The sequence below is a fragment of the Setaria italica genome, chromosome III (assembly GCF_000263155.2).
Source record: "Setaria italica strain Yugu1 chromosome III, Setaria_italica_v2.0, whole genome shotgun sequence".
NCBI classification, from domain to species: domain Eukaryota; kingdom Viridiplantae; phylum Streptophyta; class Magnoliopsida; order Poales; family Poaceae; genus Setaria; species Setaria italica.
Window position 1 is genome coordinate 23,406,018 of NC_028452.1, and position 18,149 is coordinate 23,424,166.

At 43.1% G+C, this 18,149-nt stretch overlaps 2 protein-coding genes, 1 long non-coding RNA gene and 1 pseudogene across 6 annotated transcripts; 2 read left to right on the top strand and 2 right to left on the bottom strand.

Moving 5' to 3' along the window:
- Positions 1-386: 386 nt before the first annotated feature.
- Positions 387-3,558, bottom strand: LOC101782391 (elongation factor 1-alpha). Its single transcript, XM_004962211.3, has 3 exons — positions 3,457-3,558; positions 2,364-2,848; positions 387-1,505 (listed from the first exon to the last, which is right to left on the bottom strand). Exons 2-3 carry the CDS (start codon positions 2,823-2,825, stop codon positions 624-626), a joined length of 1,344 nt encoding a protein of 447 aa, XP_004962268.1. The 5' UTR covers positions 2,826-2,848; positions 3,457-3,558; the 3' UTR covers positions 387-623.
- A 138-nt stretch (positions 3,559-3,696) lies between these two features.
- On the top strand, positions 3,697-8,377 carry LOC101782798. Of its 3 annotated transcripts, none has more exons than XR_002676861.1 (5): positions 3,697-3,859; positions 4,300-5,195; positions 5,870-6,177; positions 6,771-6,885; positions 7,715-8,377. It is a non-coding gene; the product is annotated as an uncharacterized LOC101782798 (long non-coding RNA). The 3 variants fall into 3 exon arrangements; XR_002676862.1 differs by having other exon boundaries at positions 5,070-5,195; XR_214879.3 differs by having other exon boundaries at positions 3,697-5,195.
- Positions 8,378-8,931: 554 nt separating this feature from the next.
- On the bottom strand, positions 8,932-11,790 carry LOC101783081 (elongation factor 1-alpha). 2 transcript variants are annotated; one of them, XM_004962212.4, is made up of 3 exons: positions 11,652-11,790; positions 10,804-11,288; positions 8,932-10,068 (listed from the first exon to the last, which is right to left on the bottom strand). In XM_004962212.4, exons 2-3 carry the CDS (start codon positions 11,263-11,265, stop codon positions 9,187-9,189), a joined length of 1,344 nt encoding a protein of 447 aa, XP_004962269.1. In that variant the 5' UTR covers positions 11,266-11,288; positions 11,652-11,790; the 3' UTR covers positions 8,932-9,186. The 2 variants fall into 2 exon arrangements, with proteins under 2 accessions (XP_004962269.1, XP_022680730.1); XM_022824995.1 differs by having other exon boundaries at positions 10,804-11,285; positions 11,652-11,668.
- On the top strand, positions 11,264-18,149 carry LOC101769728 (annotated as a pseudogene).

Consider the following 18,149-nt stretch of genomic DNA (forward strand, 5'->3'; position numbering starts at 1 on the left):
TTCCCACATATTGGGTCCTACAAAATTCGAAAACCTCGCAAAGTGCACGAGCCCGCTAGCTGGAGTCCTGGACAACATGAAACAATCACCCTTCAGTATTTTAAAACTCGTACGAACCAAAATGAGCACTAAAATTCGTACGTAATCGTCCCACAAATGCCAACAATAATTGACCATATACGTTACTGACAAATCAGATGACAATGCTACCACAGATTGAGTGAACATTCTCTGCTTGCCGAACCAGCAAATGCTCATCGAAACAGTTAAGACTACAATGACAACTAACGAACTATGGCAGAATTTATGAAAGCGGGACCATCAGATATGCATGGTGTTGACTTTTGAACCTCCGAAGCCAATTCAATCAGCAGATGAAACAAAACTTAATGACACCCAGGCACTTGCATTGAACAATCGCAGGAGCACATCAATCTCAGGTAATTTAAGTTTTGCCAAATCCAAATATAAAAACTGTATGTAAACATCAAACAGACCGAGGACACATTGCCAGCTGAGATTAATAGTTCACGAGATAACAGCAATGGCCATAGACAAAACTTAAGTGATATTATAGCATCTAGGCATGCCAAAAGCAGAAGTGGAATCAACCACCAGACACATCATTTCTTCTTGGCTGCAGCCTTAGTCACCTTGGCGCCCGTTGGGTCCTTCTTCTCCACGCTCTTGATGACTCCAACAGCAACCGTTTGCCTCATGTCACGGACAGCAAAACGACCAAGAGGAGGGTACTCAGAGAAGGTCTCCACCACCATGGGCTTGGTGGGAATCATCTTCACCATACCAGCATCACCATTCTTCAGGAACTTGGGCTCCTTCTCAAGCTCCTTACCGGATCGTCTGTCGATCTTGGTAATGAGCTCAGCAAACTTGACAGCAATGTGGGAGGTGTGGCAGTCCAGCACTGGGGCGTAGCCATTGCCGATCTGCCCAGGGTGGTTCATGATGATGACCTGGGAGGTGAAGCTGGCAGCCTCCTTGGCAGGGTCATCCTTGGAGTTGGAGGCCACAAACCCACGCTTGAGATCCTTCACAGCAACGTTCTTCACGTTGAACCCAACGTTGTCACCAGGAAGGGCCTCCTGGAGAGCCTCGTGGTGCATCTCAACTGACTTCACCTCAGTAGTCAGGCCAGTGGGACCAAAGGTGACAAGCATACCAGGCTTGATGATACCGGTCTCAACACGGCCAACAGGGACGGTTCCAATACCACCAATCTTGTACACATCCTGAAGGGGAAGACGGAGGGGCTTGTCCGAAGGCCTCTTGGGCTCGTTGATCTGGTCAAGAGCCTCAAGCAGGGTTGGGCCCTTGTACCAGTCAAGGTTGGTGGACCTCTCAATCATGTTGTCACCCTCAAAACCAGAGATTGGGACGAAGGCAATCTTGTCAGGGTTGTAACCCACCTTCTTCAGGTAGGAGGAGACTTCCTTAACAATCTCATCATAGCGGGCCTTGGAGTACTTGGGAGTGGTGGCATCCATCTACGAACAGAAAAGCAACATAAGATCATTATTAGCTCATAATGGAATAGATGCATGAACAGGAAGCATACACCATATAGGCAAGATCTGAATCAAAATTAACTACTACACTGCACTTCTTTAGGGAACAAACTTGTCAAAAGTGGCATCACAACAGGAACAAGCAAATATAGATAGCTAGATCATCATCATTATTAGCTAGTGCAGGCTATAAACAATAGCCAAACAACATCATTATTAGTTTATCTTCAGATGGCACATGCATATCCATCTGTAGGGAATATCAAAAGAACATTGTTATTTGCTTAACTGAAGACATCCCATGAACAGCAGACAAACTGTACATACAAGAGAACAGTACTTCAATCAAATATTAAATGGTACACACTTCTTTAGGGAATAAAGTTGTTTATGGTATTGCTATGCATCTTATTACTAAATTTTCACAAAGCACTGTGAACAATACCAATCATAGGAAGAAAGTTAAATAAGACAAACACTAGTGTTTGCAATCTGCATGCATTATATGTATTCCAATAACTTCCGAACATTACTCCAACAGTTGAACGAGAAACTGAACAGAGAAAAATATTCCCACACATATATCAGAAAATGCAATTCAATGAAGCTGAACAGCTACTATCAAACATAAATATGTAGGAAACAGATCATTCAGGAAGGCACTTAATGCACTGCCAAATTCAGTGCCGAGCGTACATAAAACATTAGTAGCGATGTTATGGAATGAGAGGAATACGACCAAGTGCAAACGAATAAAGATGGACTACTGACAAGTGTATTTCTTAAGGGCATTTCAGATCATGAACCAGAATGAGTTAGGGATTTCTGGAATTATACCTTGTTGCAGCAGCAGATCATCTGCTTCACTCCAAGCGTGAAAGCAAGGAGAGCATGCTCACGGGTCTGGCCATCCTTGGAGATACCAGCCTCAAAACCACCAGTAGTGGAGTCAATGATAAGGACAGCACAGTCTGCCTGGGAGGTACCAGTAATCATGTTCTTGATGAAGTCACGGTGTCCAGGGGCATCAATGACTGTGCAGTAGTACTTGGTGGTCTCGAACTTCCACAGGGCAATATCAATGGTGATACCCCTCTCACGCTCAGCCTTGAGCTTGTCAAGCACCCACGCGTACTTGAAGGACCGCTTGTTCATCTCAGCGGCCTCTTTCTCGAACCTCTCGATCACACGCTTGTCGATACCTCCAAGCTTGTAGATCAGGTGACCGGTGGTGGTCGACTTGCCAGAGTCGACATGGCCAATGACCACGATGTTGATGTGGGACTTCTCCTTACCCATGGTTGCAGGTGAAGCTTAAACCGCTGCATCAGATGAGTCAATTGTTAGAAACACAAAACAGAGCAACCAAGCAAGTATCAGCACTGAAATCGGAAGCCAGTATTATAAAAACTTTTACAAGGCAGTAACAAAACAATTTACAGACCAGATCAGGAACTAGATCAAACAAGGATGTTGCAACTATATAAACATAAACTATACAACCGGATACACAGAAGCAGCCTCTAAAAGAAAATAAATGAATCAATTGTGACAAACACTAAACAGAGCAAACGAGCAAATATCTAAGCAGAATTTAAAATCCAGAAGTACATAAACACTTAGAAAGGCAGGAACAAAACAATTTTACAGTTCAGATCGGAAGCTAGATCAAACAATACTATTACTATATGCATCGACTATAAAGCAGCAGCCACCTCTAAGCATTCGATCTACAAGGACAATGAACAAATCAACCTACAGAATCTAAGAAATTATCCGGATCTAGATGAGACCATGCATGAGACTCGAATCCTCGAAGCAAGCTAGCACGCAAAACCCAAAAATCCTACGGAATCGGAGATGCGAGTATCAACAAACAAATCAAACTACCAGAAAGGTCAAATTGCTACTAGCACGAGGAGGCACAAACCCGCGGAAGCGAAGGAGGCGGCGTGGGGGGAGGAAGCGGCTACTAGTCGGGGTGGCTGCCTCTGGTGGTGAGGGCGCTCGCCGCTAGGGTTCGGGGCTTTATATATCAAGTGCGGCGGCGAGGAGTGGAGTCGGTGCGTGGCAGGCCGGGCCAGGCCAAGGAATGGACTGCCGGAACGTGGCTGAGGGCCCATACATGAAACAAGGCCCATAGAGAAGTCGACCATCACTGTTGCCGGTGCTGAGCGAGTGGAGTCTCAGCTGAACCCCTCGCCGCCGTCCACCCACGGCCGACCTCCTCGCCACCGCGGCCTCGGCCGCCACCCCTCGTCGTCGACCCACACCCTACGTCTGTGTGCCCTCCATTTCTGCTACTTCTTCGTTCAGCTGCCTCTGGTTCGCTGGTAAATTCATGAATATTTTTTTTGCTTCGGAGACCTTCATTTCGTGCCTAGATGTACTTGCTGGAGCAGAAGTCCAGTCCTCTCGTTTCTTCTTGAAATGACTCCAAAGTTTGCAGTTCAGACTCAAAACAGTTTTTGCAGTTCAAGTTCGTTTCCATTCACCCAGTCCTGCAGTCCACCCAACCAGCCAGCTTGTACTCGGTTGTTTGCAATTGGGTGTTGACAGTATCTGAAAAGGTCCAATTTGTGTGCTCCATTCATGTTGAATCTTGTCACTGTGCACCTTTGACGAGTTGTCAGAACTCAACATGATGGTGTAGTACACAGCTGCATTTAGCTTGTGCTGACTATTGACACTTGACAGTGCATTACTTGTTCCTGCAACCATGGAATGGTGTTTGGTATAAGCTGTTTTCCCCCTCACAATTAATTTTTTGCAGCTCGCTAATGTGGTGAGAACGTGCAGATGATCCTTGACATTATCGGTATCAGAACAACAGCAATCTGGGTGAACGGGGACAATGATCTATTTTTTGAGGAAATGCACAATGATCTATAAGAATGGCAATGAGTTTCAGTAGTTGATATGGGATGGAAATGCTGATTTTAACTTGATATCCTGGCGATTATGGTCTGTTAGCAATCAGTAGTTGCATTGTAATAGTAATAGGTCATGCCTTCATTCATTTCTACGGTCACTTGTATTAGAGGGAAATGTTAGGACATTGCTGATGTAATATATGTCAGTTGATGTTGTGATAATGTTGAGACTTGAGAGCATTCTCCATTCTTAGGCATAGATCTTTTCAAATACAATGAGCATTTAACTGTTTTAGATCTTCAGTTTTGTACTAATGGACTCCGGAGCATATGGTGTAAATTAAACTTCATTTTTTTTCTTGAACAATGTTAAAATATGCCCTCTTTCTTTTCTGTTTTACCATGTCTCGAACAACCTGATTTTTAATATGTGTTGTATATACTTTTGTGGTGCAATAGGTCCATAATTCGTACAATCCAATTGATTAGTATAGTCGATATGTGGAGAGCCACTTCTCAATGTACTAATCCCTAAATTTAAACCTTTTTTTAGTATCAGTTTTTAGTTATTTGTTATGATAGTTTAATTGTGGTAAAATCCAGTAGCCCAAACTGAAGTACAATTAGTCTGCATTTGTCCATTAGTTAAAATTGATTCCTTATTTTACAGGGAAGTGTGGAATGGGAGCACAAGAGCAAAGTTACTGGAAAGATGCATGGATGTGGCCATTATGCAAATTTTGCTATGTTGTTAGGATCTGCCAAGATTCTTCAGGAGCATCATGATGAGTTGAAGGTTGGCTAAAATATTTTTCTAGTTATAAAGCAATGAGAATTTCTTATTGTGTAATGAAAAGTTCTGAAATAGTTGATGTTTTCCCATCAAACTTTGAGTAAGGTATCTGAATTTTGAAATTGCAGATGGATAAACAGTAAATGGTTTAGCAACAGTTGGATATTCAATCCTTGGTTCCAGTGAACATGGATGATTTGATACATTTAGCAACAGTGTATTATACTGTTATCTACTAGTGGTTTTCTTATATTTTTTTTTGAACCAATTAGAAAAGGGTGCTATATTTTGGAAGAGGTAGCTTCTTAAGTCCAAGAAAGTCATTCGCCTTTTTTTAACACTCAGGGGAAATGCACAACATTGCTTCTCTCTTGTCTATTTTTCGTTTCTTTGTTTTTTATCTTGGCAACAGATTAGCATTTGCGTCAACTTCTTATGTTTCTCTTTGTAGGGAAAGCGTGCGTGACTGTTTAGTCTGTCAAAATTTGATTTAAGTAATTATCCTTAGATAACACACAACTAATCCTGTTAATGTACATCGTCCATTCTCCTGGTTAACAGGCTAAGTCATTTATTTCAGTTGTTTCCATCTCAGTTGTAAGAACTGTCTTGTAATCTTTGAATTTTAATCACCTAGGAATTTTATATTGTTATGAATATCTTGTCGGTTACTGTAGGGTACAGTAGTCCTGGTCTTCCAACCAGCCAAGGAAGGCGGCGGCAGGGCCTATTAAATGATAGAAGCTGGAGCTGTGGAAAACATACGTGCCATTTTTGGGGTTCAGCTAACTCTGTTCCTATAGATGTTCTGGATTCCTTGCCAGGGCCTATTATGGCCAGAGGTGGAGTCTTTGAGGCCATAATAAGTGGAAAAGAAGGGCATGCTGCACTCCCTTATCACACTTTAGATTGATTGGCTGCCTCTACTGTTATTGTGAGCCTTCAGCAACTTGTTTCGGGGGAAGCTATTCCCTTGGACTCACAGGTACCATCCCATCTTTTGACAACTTGATTTCTTGTCGTATGCCATAATTTCCTAGCAAGGAAGAATGTTCTTCGTTGACCTTTTCTATTTCTACTGATTATGATTTACATAGCTCCCTTCCATAGAAGTTCCGAGTTGTACTGTTCTGTTGGTCAAAATTACAAAATAAGAAAATCAGGTTTTATAGAATGATTTTGTGGTGTCCAGAGAATCTATTTAAAATTTGTCAAGAACTTGTGGAACTTTTTATCCTTCTACTGACTTGGCAACTAGTAGGCTACCCAGGAGGGGAGCCTTAATTTGCCTGGACGTGTAATAAGTAGGCAGCACAGATTGTTCTGTATCCATTACTACATAATATTCAAAACTTCAGTTTTACATTCATAGGCATTTGTATTTTGTACTTTCATATACAAAAATGATTTTGCACCGCAAGAATTATGCAAATTGTTTCGATTTATTACTCCCAGGTCCCCATCAGTTTGTACAGTGCACTGCTATGGCGTTGCCGATATGTTCAAACTTTGGGAATTTATTCTTATTTACTTTCCAGCATATAATTGTTTACCTCAGGTCCCTTCTTCGTTCTGCAGGCTATAACAGTTGGGAAATTCAAGGAAGTGGGGCCTTCAATGTGATTCCTGATTCAGTACCTTACGAACCTTTTTGAAAGAGAGTATTAATCAATTGAAGCAGCAAATTGAAGAGGTATTGGCATTTTGGATTGGATACATTGTGTTACTATTTAAGTAGTCAATTTCTTAATTATTTTCCGGAATTAGTTTCTCTTAGAAATAAACAAGTTAAAAAGCTACCTTAAATAAATAGCTACTTGAACTTGCTGTTAAGATGACTAGTCACTATACCTAACTAGAATAGTTAATTATCAAATAGATCAATTTGCACATCTTATTGATAACTTTAAGAAGTGGGTACTTGTAAGTGGCACCTCAAGCTCTGGGCTGTCACCTAATTTAAGTATATACTACAACCAAGGATATGGTAAACAAATAAGCTGGTGCACATCTAAATTTTTTTTGCATTCACTTATTCTCGATCTTTGTTAGACACTGCTGGCAATTTTAGCACAAGACCAGTCCCTAGAAACATTTTTTTGGGGAAAGTAACAATGCTGCCAATACTGAAACACGCGTTACATGGATACAGGCTCATTGTAATTTGTTGTTTGAGTACTCGTAATAGAAATTTATCTTACACGTTTTAACTTAAATGAATCTGTACGTTTGTATCTTTCACCATAGTAATAGTTTTACAGCACTAAGAAAACAAGTTTTCATAGTTTTAACGGGTTGGTAGGTTATTAGATGGAAGTGTCTGGATCCCAATGGTCAGAATTCAGGCATTCGTCTGTGCGTTCTCAGCTATTTTCTCTTCAACAATTTACTTCAAGAAAATTTCACTGTGGATTGTCCTGCATAGGATCCTCAGCTACTCTCTGTTTTTGTTCACAACTCTTAACGGTTTGGGACCATCTCGGTTGATCATTTGAAACATTACTTTGCTTATCTGGATGCAGAATATGCCAGAGATCAAACTCCGTATCCCTAGCACAAAAGATGGATGATGGATTGCTTCATTGACATTGCGGATTCTCCGTGTCTTCTCTTGTTTCTTGCCATCAAGAGAGTCCACATGCCACAAAGAATGTTAGTTCCTTGGTCTGAATCTATGTGGCACTCGTGTAAAATTTGGCGTGCAGGTAAAAATCCATGATTGACTCAGCCACCAGAAGACCTTTACCTTTGGAGGTCATCCTCTTCATGCTATTGGTGTTCAGAGTCCAGTAACCGGTGTGCTGATTGCACGAGTAGTTGCAATGGCTTTCCATCGACTACGCCCAAAAATCATTCTCTGCACTCCCCAAAGAACACACGATTGCATCAGCATCCATATGTGAAAATACATCACGGATTACTCTTCATTCCGCTGGCCGCTGGCAGTAATAATATCAGAAAGCAAGCGAACTGGTTGATCATCGGGTAAGGTGATATGTCTACCAGCGTTTTGAACCGGTATGTTGAGTGAGAATGATTCTCCACAGGCTCTGAGAGAGAACACAGTACTCTTGAAAACGGCAGCTTCAACTTGCTTTTTAGTTGGTGGCCATGGACATGAGATGCTTAGAATAACTTCAAAAGTTTTAGGATGTCGGCCATCTTAACAGCCGTAAGCCATTCAACTTTACGCACTGTCGATTCAAATTTCAGTAATTCGTAATTCCTAAGCACTGCGATCCGAATTTCAGTGATCCGTAATTCTCCAGTCCTACCAGCATAACTACAATAAAAAAAATCTTAATTTCTGCAACTGCAACGATCCGAATCTGAAATAGCGTTTCCTAGGGTAACCACACTTCTTCCACGCCTTCTGCAACATTGTAGTATAGGGGACAAACATTTCACCCGTCCAACCAAAAAACAGAGAATCGAATCGACGACCAGCTAAAAGCAAAGCACAAGCCTACCAGCCACATCCTGAAAGATCAACTTTGCACTCAAAAGACAACGAAAATGAACAAGCCTGTACACACTGAACCCTTCTGAGACAACGATCATAAGTTTAAAATGTCAGGTAGGATGCGTATCAAAATACACAAGTACAGGTAGACGCTACAAAACGACACTCGAAGTAAACCAAAAACTATTTAGTGTTCATGGATGTAGCATAAGGCTTCATGTCCAAAATGCAAAAGGAAGCCAACGCTAACAACATAATAACCAGAGCAAACAGAACTAGAAGAAAACAAAGCTTTACTGGTAGCTATATAAAGACTCGGATTGAACATGGACGATAACAGCACAAATAAGTCCAAGCATTCCAGTTTTGCCTAGGCTGAAATAACAAAACAGTACTAGTACAATTGACCAAGGCGCACTTTGCCTGCAAAGAGTTCAAACGATAACAGAAATGGCCATGGACAAAAAATAAGACATGATATAGAGCATCTAAGTCTCCCAAAAGTAGACACATAATCAACCACCAGACACATCATTTCTTCTTGGCTGCAGCCTTGGTCACCTTGGCGCCTGTTGGGTCCTTCTTCTCCACACTCTTGATGACTCCAACAGCAACCGTTTGCCTCATGTCACGGACAGCAAAACGACCAAGAGGAGGGTACTCAGAGAAGGTCTCCACCACCATGGGCTTGGTGGGAATCATCTTCACCATACCAGCATCACCATTCTTCAGGAACTTGGGCTCCTTCTCAAGCTCCTTACCGGATCGTCTGTCGATCTTGGTAATGAGCTCAGCAAACTTGACAGCAATGTGGGAGGTGTGGCAGTCCAGCACTGGGGCGTAGCCATTGCCGATCTGCCCAGGGTGGTTCATGATGATGACCTGGGAGGTGAAGCTGGCAGCCTCCTTGGCAGGGTCATCCTTGGAGTTGGAGGCCACAAACCCACGCTTGAGATCCTTCACAGCAACGTTCTTCACGTTGAACCCAACGTTGTCACCAGGAAGGGCCTCCTGGAGAGCCTCGTGGTGCATCTCAACTGACTTCACCTCAGTAGTCAGGCCAGTGGGACCAAAGGTGACAAGCATACCAGGCTTGATGATACCGGTCTCAACACGGCCAACAGGGACGGTTCCAATACCACCAATCTTGTACACATCCTGAAGGGGAAGACGGAGGGGCTTGTCCGAAGGCCTCTTGGGCTCGTTGATCTGGTCAAGAGCCTCAAGCAGGGTTGGGCCCTTGTACCAGTCAAGGTTGGTGGACCTCTCAATCATGTTGTCACCCTCAAAACCAGAGATTGGGACGAAGGCAATCTTGTCAGGGTTGTAACCCACCTTCTTCAGGTAGGAGGAGACTTCCTTAACAATCTCATCATAGCGGGCCTTGGAGTACTTGGGAGTGGTGGCATCCATCTACGAACAGAAAAGCAGCAGAACATAACTATTAGTTGATGAGGCAAGTGACCTCTACACTAAGCATACACAGTTTACATGAGAATAGAGAACACATCAAAAAATTCACTGGCCAACCAAAAACTCTTTCAGGGCATTAGCTTTTTTAAATGGCATCTCAACAGCAATAAGCAAATGCATACAGGTAGGTAAGCTTGGAGAAGCACATCCTAGTAGCAAATATAGAGCAAGTATTTGTACATACATAATGAGTTATATGACCACATGTGAGTAATAGTAACACAGCAAACAAACAGATGTCACGGCGTATGACAACAAAATCAAGGAACACAGCATATGAACAGAAAGCATTTTATAAGCAAGCTAGCTAACTGACAAACAGCTTGTGCTCAGATTCCCATATGACAACTTAAGCATCCACTAAGATCAGAACATTAATCAAATAGGCGAGCATTTATAACTAAATTACTGAAAACATTCATAGAAAATCATTCAAGGCTAAACTAAAATCATGCATAAATGTACTCGGAAAAGGTGGTTCATAATGCAGTCATTATGCATGCATTTAAACCATCTATCAAACTCACATTTTCCTTGAACCATGAAACCTCAAGGAACAGCCATTGATAAAGTTTGGAATTATACAAATGCTGGACTCTCAAGAACTAAGAATCTGACATGCATATTGACCGTATCCCATAAACATAGCTGACACAGGAATATCTGGAATAATACCTTGTTGCAGCAGCAGATCATCTGCTTCACTCCAAGGGTGAAAGCAAGGAGAGCATGCTCACGGGTCTGGCCATCCTTGGAGATACCAGCCTCAAAACCACCAGTGGTGGAGTCAATGATAAGGACAGCACAGTCAGCCTGGGAGGTACCAGTGATCATGTTCTTGATGAAATCACGGTGTCCAGGGGCATCAATGACTGTGCAGTAGTACTTGGTGGTCTCGAACTTCCACAGGGCGATATCAATGGTGATACCCCTCTCACGCTCAGCCTTGAGCTTGTCAAGCACCCACGCGTACTTGAAGGACCGCTTGTTCATCTCAGCGGCCTCCTTCTCGAACCTCTCGATCACACGCTTGTCGATACCTCCAAGCTTGTAGATCAGGTGGCCGGTGGTGGTCGACTTGCCGGAGTCGACGTGGCCAATGACCACGATGTTGATGTGGGACTTCTCCTTACCCATGGTCGCAGGTGAAGCTTAAACCGCTGCATCAGATGTCAGATGAGTCAATCGTTAGAAACACTAAGTATGGAAAAAGAGCACGCATCTGCACAGAATTTGAAATCCAGTAATACATAAACAATTGGAAAGGCAGTAGCAAACCAATTTTACAGATCAGATCGGAAACTAGGTCAAATAAAAATATTACTGTATAGCAGCCGAACTCAAAAAGCAAAGGAATTACAACAGCCCCAACATCTAAACATTCGATCCACAAGCACAATTAACAAATCAACCTATAGAATCTAAATAATTATCTGAATGCCGATGAAACCATCCATAAGAATCACATCCTCGAAGCAAGCGAGTATGAACAACCAAACCACTAGCACGAGGAGGAGACAAACCTGAGGAAGCGAAGGATGGCGTGGGGAGGAGGCGGAGGCGACGGCGCGTCGGGAGGCTGCCTTGGTGATGTGGGCGCTGGCCTCTAGGGTTCGGGGCTTTATATATCAATGCGGTGGCGAGGAGTGGAGTCGGTGCGTGGCAGGCCGGGCCGAACCAGCCCAAGGAATGGACACTGCCGAATTGAAGCGACGGCCCATATGTGAAACCCATGGAGGCCCAATGCAAAAGCGGCCTTCGGCGCGGCCGACCTCCTCGCCACCGAGGCCTCCGCCGCCCACGCCTCGTCGACGTCGTCGAGCTTGGCAGCTTGCGTTGACCCGCACGCGAAGTCTGTGACTTCTGCTACTGCATCTTGTTAAGCTGCCATTGGTTCCCTGGTAAATTCATGATTATTTGTTTCTTCCGAGACTTTCATTTCATGCCTAGTTGCGAGTCAAGATGGCCTTACTGGAGCTGAGTAGATCTGCTGGATTTCGCATTGGAGTGGTCCCTATACATGGCTCAAGTTCAGCCCCTTCGTTTCTTCTTGAAATGACTCCAAAGTTTGCCATCTCTTGTGCGACGTTAAAATGACTGTCCTCTTTCTTTTCTGTTTTGCCATCTCTCGGACAACCTGATTTTAACATGTGCTGTATATATCTTTGTGGTGCAATAGGTCCATAATTCGTTCAATCCAATTGATTAGTACAGTCAATATAAGGAGAGCTGCTTCTCAATGTACTAATCCCTAAATTTAAACCTTTTTTTAGTATCAGTTTTCAGCTATTCATTATTGATAGTTTAATTGTGGTAAACTCCAGTAGCCCAAACTGAAGTATGATTAGTCTGTATTTGTCCATTGGTTAAAATTGATGCCTTGTTACAGCAAAGTGTGGAATGGAAGCACAAGAGCAAAGTTCCTGGGAAGATCCATGGACAGGACATGATGCAAATGCTGCTATGCTGTTGGGATCTGCCAAGATTCTTCAGGAGCATCATAATGAGTTGACGGTTGGCTAAAATATTTTTCTTTAGTTATAAAGCAAATTGTATGATGGAAAGTTCTGAAATAATTGATATTTTCCCTTTAAACTTTGAGTGAGGCATCTGAACTTGAAATCAAATATGGATAAACAATAAATGGTTTAGCAACAGTTGGATATCCGATTCTCCGTTGCAGTGGACATGGATGATTCGATGCATGTTCTGTATGTCCGGCAATGGTAAGGGAGATTTGTTTAAATAAATAATGAGAGAATAGCCTTCAAACCTATAGAAGATTTTAAAACTTGCATACGGCAATCATTCCCTTACTTTCTTTGCATTAATCAAACATCCTCAGTCCTTTGGATTTGGGCACGCGAAAAGGAAGCAGGCTCTGTTTTTTATCTTTTTCTGGAAAAAAAATATTGTAATGATATTCATTCTTCTAATTCACAATCCCCTACAACTACAGAGTGTATTATAATGTTCTCTACTGGTGTTTTCCTTATATTTTATTTTGGACAACTTAAAAATGGGTGCTATATTTTGTAAGAGGTAGCTTCTTTTAGTCCAAGAAAGTCATTCACTTTTTGTCCTCAGGGGTAGACCTATTAAATGCGATATATCGCTTCTCTCTGCCTCTCTATTGGTCTATTTTATTTCTTTGTTTTTAATCTTAGATTAGCACTTGTGTCAATTGCTTATGTTTCTCTTTGTAGGGAAAGCGTGTATGGCAGCTGCGCTACCAGGCAAACAATGGTTAGGAGATATTGTTGGGCCTTTGACTGCAAATGCCATTGCTGAATATCTGGAGCTTTGGCACATCATGGAAGCTGTGCAACTTCGAGCAGGGGTGGAAGACATCGTGACGTGGAGATGATCGCCGACCGGTACTTATTCTGCCTGCTCAGCTTACAGGATGTTCTTTCAAGGAGCAACAAGGTTTGCGGGCGCAAAGATCATATGGAAATCTTGGGCCCCTATAAAAGTGAAGTTTTTCATGTGGCTGGCTGCTCGTCACCGGCTGTGGACGGCGGACAGAAGACACAGAAGGGGCCTTCAAGACAACATCGCCTGTAAGCTGTGTGACCAAGAAACAGAAACTGCATGCCGTCTTTTTTGCCACTGCTCTTTCACACAGCAGGTGTGGCACGCCATCAGCTCGGCCATCGGGCTAGTTAGTCAAGCTCCAGCCCCAGAAATGCAGGTCCTTGACTGGTGGAACAGCAAGAGAGGAGGGCTGAACAAGTTGCAGCAGAAAGGTTTGGATTCTGCTTTCATGCTAATATCATGGAGGTTGTGGAAGGAAAGAAACGGAAGAGTCATCAGCAGTCAACCGGAGAACTCTGCAGCCCAAGTTGCAGCTCTCGTCATGGAGGAAGGCCACCTGTGGATCCAAGCTGGAGCAAAGTTTCTGGCAGCTCTATCCTGCTACATCGTCAGGCACATAGACTGCTAGGCTAGTCTGTTTTCATGTTGTCAATTTGTTGTGTAATCGATTCAGTTGATGTGCCACCGTGTGCGTGCGCCTGGTATATGACCCGCGTTGTAAAATGTTGACAATTTCTTCTTACGCAATACTCCTGCGTATTCTTTACGCAACACTCCGGCGTATTCTTGAAAAAAAAAAGAAAAAATGTGTGTGACTGTTTAGTCATTCAAAATTTGATTTAAGTAATTGTGCACATCGACCATTCTCCTGGTGAGGTCACTTAGTTCAGTTGCTTCCATATCAGTTATATGATTTTTCTTGTAGTCTTTGAATTTTAGTCACCTAGGAATTTATATGGTTATGAATACAGGGTTGATTACTGTAGAGTACAGTAGTCCTGGTCTTCGAACCAGCCGAGGAATGAGGTGGTGGGGCCCAGAAAACGATAGAAGCTGGAGCTCTGGAAATGCTATTTTTGGGGTTCGCATAGCTAACGATGTTCCTATAGATGTGCTGGAATCCAGGGAAGGGCCTATGATGGCCGAGGGTAGTATCTTTGAGGCTGTAAGTGGAAAGGGAGGGTTGCTGCACTTCCTCATCGCACTACAGATCCGATACTGGCTGCCTCAAATGTTATTGTGAGCCTTCAGCAACTTGTTTCTGGGGAAGCTGATCCGTTGGACTTAGGAGGTGTTTGTTTCCTACGGGCTAAACTTTAGCTCCCATCACATCGGATATTTGATACTAATTAGGAGTATTAAATATAGACTAATTATAAAACTAATTGCACAGATGGCGAGACAAATCTAGTAAACCTAATTAATCCATGATTTGACAATGTGGTACAGTAACCATTTGCTAATGATGGATTAATTAGGCTTAATAGATTCATCTAGCCTAGGGCTTCTGCAATTAGTTTTATAATTAGCTCATATTTAGGGCCTGTTTGACTCACCAGTGTTAAAGTTTAACACCTGTCACATCGGATGTTTGAATGCTAATTAGGAGTATTAAATATAGGCTAATTACAAAACTAATTGCACAGATGGAGTGTAATTCGCGAGACGAATCTATTAAGCCTAATTAGTCCATTATTTGACAATGTGGTGCTACAGTAACCATTTGCTAATGATGGATTAATTAGGCTTAATAGATTCGTCTCGCGAATTAGCATAGGGTTCTGCAATTAGTTTTATAATTAGCTCATATTTAGTTCTCCTAATTAGTATTCGAACGTTCGATGTGACACTGTCAAAGTTTAACACCTCGTATCAAACACCCCCTTAGCCCTCTTAATTAGCATCCGAACATTGACAAGGGCTAAACTTTAGACAAGGATCCAAACACGCCCTTACACCTACTGTCCCATCTTTTGCGACTTAATTTGGTGTTGTATGCCACAAATTTCCAAGCAAGGAAGCATATTCTTGGTTAACTTCGTTTTCTACTTATATGATTTACATAGCTCCCTTCCGTAGAAGTTCCGTGTTATACTATTCTGTTGGTCTAAATTACAGAACAATAATAACAAATTTTATAGAATGATTTTGTGGTGTGCTGGGAAATCTATTTAAAATTTGTCAAGATTGTGTTGAACTTTTTATCCTGCGAGTAACATGGGAACTAGTACACTATCCAGGAGGCGAGCCCTAATTTGCCTGGACGTGTAATAGCTAGACAGCACAGATTGTTCTGTTTCCTTGCTATTTAATATTCAAAACTTAAGTTTTACACTCATAAGTTGTTCAGTGTAGGCATTTGTACTTCATATACAAAAATGATTCTGCACCACAAGAATTATACAAATTATTTATTCGATTTATTACTCCCAGGTCCCCATCTGTTTGTTCAGTGCACTGACTAAAAAGCACTGCCGTTATGTTGGAACTTTCGGAATTTATTCTTACTAGCAAAAATGCCCGTGCGTTGCTACGGGTCATTACTTGCTCACGTGTTGGCGTTGATGGAGGTGATCTATACGCGTGTTGCTGAGCAGTTTCTCGATGGTGAGGAGGTCCTGGGCTCCTGGCCACAACCCCGCAGCTATTTATACAGGCAAGAACGCAACCTCGATTTCTATCCGAGTCGGCCTCGATTCCGATCCGGTTCGGCAGCGAACTCTCTTGGCAGTCTGGCCCCGAGTCAGCTTCGATTCCGATCCAATTCGGAAGCGAGCTCTCCTGGCAGTCTAGCCTCCACTCCAATCACTGCCCGCTTCGCTGCCGCCTCGAGGATGCGGTGGCCATTACCTGGTCGACACGGCTGGCGTCGTGCGGGTCCCTGAAGTGGCGTAAGAATCGGAGGATGATGGCGTCGACGTCGGAGGACGGCGGGATGTCGTCGGTGGACATGAGGACCTCCTGGAGGTGACGGCCGCGCCGTCGTGGCTGTGGCCATTCTCGACGGGCGGGAGCCTCCTCCTGGAAGTGGAGGAGGAGGAGACGTTCAAAGTCAACCAGTTCGAGTTCGACTACGCGTCAGATTTGACTTCGCCTCGGACTACTCCAACGTTCCGCTCAGGGGTCGGACACTCCCGACCCCAGGACTCAGGGTCGGGCGAGGCGGAGCTTCACTCGGGGTCGGGCGAGGCGGAGTCCCACCCTCAAGGGGTCGGGCGCATTCGACCCCGGGAAAAAGGGTCGGGCGTATACTCAAAATTGGATTGTGGGTTGATATCACGAAATATCAGGGTTTTTTTTTGAAAAATAGCCTCGGACTACTCCAACGTTCCGCTCAGGGGTCGGACACTCCCGACCCCAGGACTCAGGGTCGGGCGAGGCGGAGCTTCACTCGGGGTCGGGCGAGTCGGAGTTCCACCCTCAAGTGTCGGGCGCATCCGACCCCGGGACCAAGGGTCGGGCGAGGCGGAGTTCCACCCTCAAGGGGTCGGGCGCATCCGACCCCGGGACTGCGGGTTGATATCATGAAATGTCAGAAGTTTTTTTGAAAAATAGCCCGACGGACGAAAAATCCAGGCAGAAACGTTACTTGCTTTAATAATAGGTAAAGATTTACTTTCCAGCGTATAATTCTTTCCTTTGGGTCCATGCTTTGTTCTGCAGGTTATAACAGTCCGAAAACTTCAAGGATGTGGAGCCTTCAGTATGATCCCTGATTCAGTAACAATAGGGGGCACCTTCCGAGCCTTTTTAAAAGAGTAAGTATTAATCAATTGAAGCAGTGAATTGAAGATGTAATTGCATTTTGGCTTGGATACGTTGTATTACTATTTAAGTAGTCAAATTCTTAATTATTTCTGGGAATTAGGTTCTCTTAGAAATAAACAGGACTAAAAGGTTGCCTTAAATAAATAGCTACTTGAACTTGATGTTAATATGACTAGTCACTAAACCTAACTAGAATAGTTAATTGTCAATAGACCAATTTGCATATCTCATCGATAGCTTTAAGAAGTGGGTACTTGCAAGTGGCACCTCATGCTCTGCGTTGTCACATAATTTAAATATATACTACAGCCAAGGAGTAAACAAATAAGCTGGTGCACATCTAAAATTTGTTGCATTCCCTTATTCCCCATCTTTGTTAGATTTTACTGCTGGAAATATAAGCACAAGACCAATCCCTGATGCTTATTCTCTCATGTAGAAACGTTAAGTTTTGGGAAACTAGCACATGCTGCCAGTACTGGAACACGCGTTATATGGATATAGGCTCACGTGTAATACTTGTTTGAGTACTCATAATAGAAATTTTTCTTACACATTTTAATTTAAATGAAAATTATAGCTGTAGTTTTGTAGCTTTGACCCTGGTTTTACCGCACTTAGAAAACACGTTTGTTTTTACAGGTTGGTAGGTTAGTAGATGGAAGTGTCTGGGTCACAATGGTCAGAACTCTGACATCATCTGTGCTGAGTTCTCAGCTATTTCCCTTTTTCTTCAACATTTTACTTCAAGAAAATTTCACTGCGGATTGTCCTGCGTAGGATATCAGCTGCTCTCTGCTTTTCATGTCCCAGGTGATCATGTCTCAATGTCTCAAGCATCCGTGCGGCGATGCCGTGCTACTGTAGACTTCCTCACTGAAAGAATGGGCTGTGGCATGTGGCATGTAGCATGTAGCATGGGAACAGTAGATTGA